Source organism: Euprymna scolopes, chromosome 7 (genome assembly GCF_053919585.1).
Source record: "Euprymna scolopes isolate OS-2025 chromosome 7, ASM5391958v1, whole genome shotgun sequence".
Taxonomy (NCBI): Eukaryota; Metazoa; Mollusca; class Cephalopoda; order Sepiida; family Sepiolidae; genus Euprymna; species Euprymna scolopes.
This window is the reverse complement of record NC_136488.1, coordinates 143357601-143365805: the sequence shown is the minus strand read 5'-3', so window position 1 is coordinate 143365805 and position 8205 is coordinate 143357601. Positions and strand designations below refer to the sequence as shown.

The 8205-nt window shown below is 34.8% G+C and overlaps 1 protein-coding gene across 1 annotated transcript in view; it reads right to left on the bottom strand.

Annotated features, from left to right (window-relative positions):
- Positions 1 to 1176: 1176 nt before the first annotated feature.
- The window catches only part of LOC145280016 (piRNA biogenesis protein EXD1-like), a 28457-nt gene continuing 21428 nt past the window's right edge, over positions 1177 to 8205 (bottom strand). The window contains exon 5 of the mRNA XM_080131657.1: positions 1177 to 1599. Within this exon, the coding sequence (XP_079987783.1) occupies positions 1359 to 1599 (241 nt within the window). The 3' untranslated portion in view covers positions 1177 to 1358. The remainder of the gene's footprint in view (positions 1600 to 8205) is intronic.

The window sequence follows — 8205 nt, the reverse complement described above, 5'->3', positions numbered from 1 at the left end:
TTAGTAAGTATTGAATAGGTTAAATCATTTTTATTAATGAATTAAAAAAAAAAAAATCAATGAAACAACATAAAAACAATTGAAGAAAAGCCTCGCCTTGATTTAAAAAAAAATATGCAGCAATGAAATATGTCAGTTTTTTGAGTTCACAATAAAGCAAAGCCATTTCAAGAGTGGAGGAACTGACAAATAATTACCTGATTAAAGTGTGTGTGCATGTGTGTGTAAAACAGTAAAATATTTTATAAAGTTGTTTCAGTTATAAAAAAACAGCTGGTTTCATTGTTATCAGATTAATGAATTTGGTGCTTCTCGAGAATGCAACCTAATTAGAAGCAAAAGTACAAAAAAATCTTTATAATGTACTCATGGCCAAAAGAAAGTGTCATATTCCAAAAATCACAGAAATTGATCAAGTAGTTTTTTTTTTATTCTTTTTAAAAAAAATCAAATTTGTCAGTAAACGAGAGATTGTTTGGTACTTGTACAGTTTAATCAAGATATCAAAAAATGAAAATATCAAAAAAAGTTTAAATTGTACGTATTCGTTATGGAATGAAGTTCTCCGAAAAAAAAATTCACTTAATTTCATCAAGTAGTTTTTGTTTTACAGTGAAAAAACAATTTGTTATGATACCGAGCAAAAGGTTCGACTTTTAGGAAGAAAAGCTAGTAATAAAGATTGGGAGGGAGTGTCGGCGCTTTAACTGGAGTTATCTCCCTGTGGCGCTTCTAAACTCCAAACAAAAATTTAAAACAAATCCAAGATGTCTGCCTTCAATGCACTCTCATAAAAACGTGTTTTTCCGCTGTAAAAAAAAAAAAAAACTACTCGATCAAATTAAGTGAAATTTTTTTTCAGAGAGCTTCAGTTCAAAACGGGTATGTACAATATAACGTTATTTTTGATATTTTCATGTCTTGATTAAACTGTACAAGTGCCAATTGTTTTGATCTGCCATGTTTCGAATAAAGAGAGACAACTCAGTTTAAACTACAGAGAACAAAATCAGCCTTGTAATGAATACAAGTTACTATTAAAATAATAATAAAAAAAAAAACATGATTTTCTATATATATAAAAAAAAGCAAACTACTTCATCAATTTATATGATTTTTAGAATATGACATTTTTTGCTTCATGACAAACATGAATATTATAAAGATTTTTCAGTATTTTTGTTTTTTTAATTAGCTTTAATTTTGGACAATAACCATGAATTTTCCCAAATAGGCAATCCTCGAAAAATAAAAAGTCCTTTCAGTTTATGAAATAATGATAATTATAACGAAAAGAAAGATAATCGTAAATGAAATGGTACTAAGTGACAAATCTATCACAGTTTCCGTTTGCCTCCTTACCTCAGGGTGGGCTGAGCAAGTGGAGATTGTGGAAGAGAGACTAAATGTCTGTAGCGATTTAACGATTTTCTTTGTTGTTTACTTAAAGGAAGATCTGGATTCTGTTTCAGCTTCTCATGAAGTTCTTGGCCTTTCCGAAAAGTTTGGATGCTGCGAACCCACTCTCCATCTATCATTGTGAAGATTTGCTCCTTACTCAGCTGGCACATTAAATCACGATCCGATTCAGAAAGAAGCCTGAAAATGATAGAATAAAACAATATTATTCGGAAAAAGTTTTACTTACTCGGTGTTAGACGAGATTCAGTAATGTACTTGTAGTTTTCAATAATTATGTGTAAGCCATGTATAATGTTCCTATTTACTTACCTCCCCACGAGGGCAGAATAAGACACAAGGTCACTTTTTAAAGTGGGGAAAATCCAGCTCCCCCAAAAAGGGGCACTCTGGATAGGAACAAAAATAAAAATTGTCTCAGTCATGAAGGATTTCTCCTCGACTGACCAAGGACAGAAAAAGTGAAGTGCAACATCAGAACAGATACTACACTGTGATCTTGTTATATAGTTTATTGCATGAAATTTACAAATTAAGTTATCTTCTATAAATATAAAAGCGAAAATGTGTGTATGTATGTATGTTTGCATGTGTGTTTGTGTGTCCGCTAAAAACTTTTGACAGACACAACGAAATTCACAAAACTCGGTATCATATTGAAGCCCCATCCTACGCACGAAAAATATTAAAAAGTTGGCCAAAAACGTTAATTTTTTTTACCCCGAAATCGACAATTTTCGACAGGAGGGGGTCAACAAAAACCGTCCCCTCGTGACGACGACTGGTTCTACGCATGCGTCAGATGACGTCATGACCTGATTTACTTTAAATAGTTGAAGAACTGACTAAATTTCATGTACGTCGCGTTAGCTCAGTTGGTTAGCGCGTTGGTTCGTTATCTAAACGTTTTGGGTTCGAATCGTGGTGCGAGATGTCTTTTCTTTTTTTTTTTTCGATTTTTTAAATTTAAATATTGAACCAGTGTTATTTAAGCCATTTTTCATGTAAGTTCGTTTTTCTGTCTTTTTTTTTTACTTTGCTTATCCACCCCCGACCACACACCCAAAAATACCCGGGTACCCACCGATTTTTTAAATTTTAATATCGAAACAGGCTTATTTAAGCCATTTTTCACGTGTTCGTTTTTCTGTTTTCTTTTTTGTTTTTTCGACTTTTACAGTTAACATCGTTCATTTGCCTTACATTAGTTTTTTTGTGTCTTTTTTTTAATGTTTTGATTACCCCCCCCCACTTAAGTTTTAACGTTCGTTTTATGTTTTCTTTTTTTATTCTGCTTATAACAAACAAACCTGGTCATTGACCTCATTTGCTGAATAGCTATTGCTTATGTCGTTGTCGTCACGTTCGACGACTTCTGTGCAGGCACCTGTCAATTTGGTTCTTATTTAAATAAATTCAAACATCTTTCAGTAACTCATTCTGGCTGGCCGAACGGTTCATGTTTTTTCACATTTTATTTTCAAACTTCGCCTCAGGGCTTCGTGTTCGATCCTACCAACTTTTACCCCCCCCCCCCAGTTTCTTTTTTATTTAACAGCACACACACCTCCAAACATCCGGGCAACGCTGGGTACCCCCGCTAGTTTATATATATAAAAGGCAAAATGTGTGTGACCATTTTGTGTATGTCTCGCAAAGGCTTTTCTCGCACACGCTCTGGGGGGGGGGGGGTACGATCGCTTAGAAGTATTTATATAGGCCGTAGATAATAATATCTACGATTTGAGAACATATGTAGCGTATAGATTTATTTATGTCGATTTTTACAAAATTATTGCTATTTTGGCTTCTCGCGTGTTGATTGGGCTTTTTCGTATAAAAAGCGAAACTAATTCAAAGTTACTAACGTTCTCTGCATCGTGCCGGGAAACGTCCAGAAGCAATCAGCTTTGATTAACGTTGTATATCAGACAATTGCTATTCAATCTGGACAATTGGGAGCTGGTTTCCCCCTCCCCAACATCTGTTGGGGAAAAAACAGTTAAATTTTAGTAAACAAACCCAAATGCTGCCACGCAGCAAAAGTTAACTGCATGACTTCTATTTGACCTTCTTAATTAGGTCAAATGGAAGCTGCAGAGTTAACTTTTATTGCGGACACCTGTTTTTAATCATTAAATAAATAAATTCAAACGTGTCTCCGTTGTATGTCGCGGTGGCCCACTGGTTAACGTCGCACTTTTTTTTTTCACACTTTAATTTCCAACTTTGCCTCAAGGATTCGGGTTCGATCCTCATACTCATCTACCAAAAGTTTTTTTTTATTTTAATTTAGTTTGATTTACCCAAAACCACACACACCTCAAAACACCCGGGCATCGTCTATGTCTCGCAAAAACTTTCGACACGGCTCACGGATTTTCACGAGATCGGTATCATTTTAAACTTCCAAAAACCGTCCTCTCATGACAAGTTCGCTTCTACGCATGCACAAATGACGTCAGAACATGATTTAGTTTAAATTAAAAAAAAAACAATCCAATTTCGTCAACGTCATCTTAGCTCAGTTGCTTAGCGCACAGGGTCATTATCTAAAGGTTTTTGGTTCGAATCGTGGTCTGAGGTGCCTTTTTTTTTCAATTTTTTAAATTTAAATATTGAAACAGGGTTATTTAAGCCAGTGTTTTTTTTTTGGTTTTTATTTTTCACATTTTTTAAAGAAGTTTTAACGTTCGTTTTTCTGTTTTCATTTTTTGTTTTTCCGATTTTTACATTTAACATCGTTCGTTTGCCTTACGTTGGGGTGTTTTTTTCGATTTTTCTAAGTTTTAACATTTTAATATTTAGAAATATTTACTTCGCTTATTCTTATATTTTGATTACCCCCCCCTCCCCGCCTGAGCACACACACCTCTAAACACCAAGGCAAACATCGAGTATCCCCCCGCTAGTCTATTATATAAATCTCACCTGTCTGTTTAAATGTATGTATGTATGTTTGTATGTCTGCCTAAAACTTTCGACAGAAGCGATGGATTTTCACGAGATCGGTATCGTTTTGAAGCTCTACCCTTCGGACAACAAATATCGAAAAATTGGCTGGAAACATTAATTCCTTCACCCTCAACTGGGCACTTTTCTACAAGGAGCGGCGGGGGGGGGGGGGGCAGGGTTGCTTTTTCGCCAATATTTTAAAAAATCATCCCATCTCTTTTTGATTGACTAGCCTTAATTTAAACCTTCGCCACTTAGTCAAACATTAGTACGGAATAGTCTATTATTCAGTGAAAAAATATAATTATTCATCTGATAGTTAAAGCAGCTACACTTAAATTGTTTTTGAAAAAAAGTAAACAAATTGCAGAAAAATCTTTATGATGTACATACCCACCACAGAATGAAGTGTCATATTCCTAAAATCATATAAATTGATCAAGTAGTTTTTTTTATATAGAAAATCACTTTTTTTTAATGATTTTAATAGTAAATTTTATACTACAAGGCTGTTTTTTATCTTGATAGTTTGAATTGAGTGGTTTCCCCCTTATTGATAAAATATGCATGTTCAAAACATGCCTCGCTTATACAATTGAATTTTCTTGGTTAAAAAGAAAACTACTTGATCAATTTCCATGATTTTTGGAATATGACATCTTCATTCTATGATAGGTAAATACATAATATATATATATATATATATATATATATATATATATATATTATCTATAATATAAAGCTGAATGTCTGTGTGTGTGTGTGTGTGTGTGTGTGTCTGGTCACGAATAGGCTCCTATATGGTTGACTATTTTAAAAAACTTATTACATATAATGATAGAAGCTGTATCGAGACACAGGAATGGGTATGTTTGATCTGTCAGAACAGTGGTTCATTAAAATTGTGGGGTCTGCGATCGCACCTGGTCCACAAACTATGGAAATGAAAAATTTAAAAAAAAAACGTTTACAAGTGTTTTTGATATAGATGTACATAAGAATACTTTGATAAGTATATTTTAACTTAAATAGGGGTGGTATAATAAAATTGTTTGGTCTGCGTTCGCGCCTGGCCTCCATAGAATGGAAATAGGTACAAACTTTAATAAAGACTTTTCATATCTATTTGTGTAAGTATACTTCGATAATTATGTTTCTGTTTGAAGAAATATGGTATAATAAAATTATGGGGTGTTCGTTCACACCTGACCTCCATAGAATGAAAATATGTCACAAAGTTTAACAAGGTTTTTTAATATAGATCCACAGAATATTGTGATAAGTGTTTCAGTGTGAACAGGTATGGTATAATAAATTATTCGGTTTATCTATTTTATTTTTACTTTCATCATATTTTGCTTTGGTTTTGATACCCCCAAATTCAACCCAAATTTACACCCCTTCCTTTTCATAACCTATCATACTTTCATAAATCAGAGTCCATTTTCTGTAGGCTGTTTTTGAACCCAGTCAACGACGGGTACTTTTGCTAGTACATATATAAAATAGGTTTAATTCTAAATAAGCACCAAGTTTTTTTTAAATTAATGATTTTTTTCTCTTTAGGTCATAATTCAAAAAAAAAAAAAAAATGTCTTGATTTTACTAATTTTCCAGGCCAAAATAAATATTTTTTTAAAGGAACTTAAGCAAAGTAAATTGTTTTATTGCAAAAAACATAGTACAATAATAATAAATATAAATTGACTAGGCAAAATCAAATATCAAGTGGAGATATGCAGTATCATGACTGACGTATGCTCTGATCCTACTAAAAATAATATTTTATCTTTCTAAACATCCATCCACAGATAAGTTATTTAAGCCATCCCCGACTTAACTTTAATTGTGTCTTTAGCTGGTTTCCTGGGCGTCTTTGCCAATTTTGGAATGATTCTAGAACTATTGCTTTGTGAATAAACGTTCCTGCGTTGCGGTGCACAGCATGGCTGAACCAGCAAAGTTTCTTCTTTAAAAGCACTTGATTACTTTCTCTATAAATATAAACGAAAACATCTCACCCACCGTGACCCATTGTCCACCCCTTCCGTCATAAGCACTGAAACGCAAATGGCAAGTGCCAGTGAATGGAAGACCTTCCAACGCGATGGTGGTGCCATTTTACAAAGAAGAAATAAGTTTCTGAACACGTGGAAACTCCCGACTAATATTTAAAAAAATATTTCAGTGCTAAATTGTCATTATTATACTGTTTATTTGAATTAATTTTGTCTAATATATTTTATTCCAGTCAGCCATTAAATGCAAAATGTCTAGAATATTCCCTCCCCACCCCGAGAAAAAAAAAAGTTTTAGGATTATTGCTTACTTTTTCTATAAATATAAACGAAAACATCTCACCCACCGTGACCCGTTGTCCACCCCTTCCGCCATAAGCACCGAAACACAAATGGCAAGTGCCAGTGAATGGACGACCTTCCAACGCGATGGTGGTGCCTTTTGGCAAAGAAGAAATAAGTTTAATGAATATCTGAACATGTGGAAACTCCCAACCAGCATTTTTAAAAATATTTCAGTGCTAAATTGTCATTATTATAATTCTTTTGAAGTGTCTCTTGGGAAGAAGAAGAGCTTAACACCTTTAAACGGAAATTACAGTAATCTATTCCATTTTCATTTCATTCATAATTATGGGAGGGGAATTTATCTTCAAATATCTTAAATTTCGAATTAGATCGACGGACTTATACTAAGTAAATATTAATAAGTCCTTACCCCCCCCCCCCCTTTTCTTTTTTTTTTAAATAGAGAGTAGACAACACATTGTGAATGCGTTATCGGCAGCTCTAGTTACTCTCGCTTCACCTTATTTGTCTCAGTCCTCATTTCCAATGAGTGATGTTTCTGACAAAGGGTGAAGAAAAAGCTGCTCTCCAGGACGACAGTACTTTGTGAATAGTAGCCTGAGATGTTGGAAATTTTCTGTTCCTTTGTATATCCTTGTGGCCATGTCACTAGTAAGGGTGCTGGAGGTAAACGTTTCATCTGGGCTGACGTTATCCGCCTGATAGTCAGGGACCCGAACCTTGGATTAATAACTAAGGAGGCCGTCCTATCAGCAGGTGCAAAATACTGGGGCTGCTGTATTGCCATCTGGTGAATGGACTCTGGACCATGCAGTAGTTTCTAGTGGGGCCTCTCGATGCCATACTAGTGGGTAATTGTTACGGCTTTACCTTATCATGGCTACAAAAAATAAATAAATAAATTTCCTAAAGAAAATTTCCTCTCTGTTTCTCTCTTACTTTCCCTCTCTTTCCTGCTCTAACCAAGTCTGTCGACCTGTTCCACAAATCCCAATCTTCAACATGAAATATCTCCAGAAAAATAACACATGTAAACCTAGAACCCCATCCTCCAACGTAGACCCCCTACTACCATGTCTCCTTCTCCAATATCAGAGGTCTACGTTCCAACCTTCCAGAGGTTGAAACCCAATTACAGGAGACGAAACCAGACATATTCTTCCTTAACGAAACTGGCATAAGGCCAACCATTTTCCTTGACGAATTCATAATTAAAGGATACTCTAACTTAACATCTAAATCTGACCCCCAAGATCGCCATGGACCTGGAATATGTGCCTACATTAAAGATGGCTTTCCGTGTGGTAGGGATATCTCCAGAGAAGACCCTAATTTACCTTATATGTGCTTCCGAGTTGCACTTGCTTACACCACTGCATTTATATTTGCTCTCTATTGCCCCCACAATAGCGGGGTTACTATCCTTAAGAGTATATCTGAAAAAATTGACCACATCCTGTCTGCTCACCCTTCAGCTAACATCTACATTTGTGGTGACTTCAAT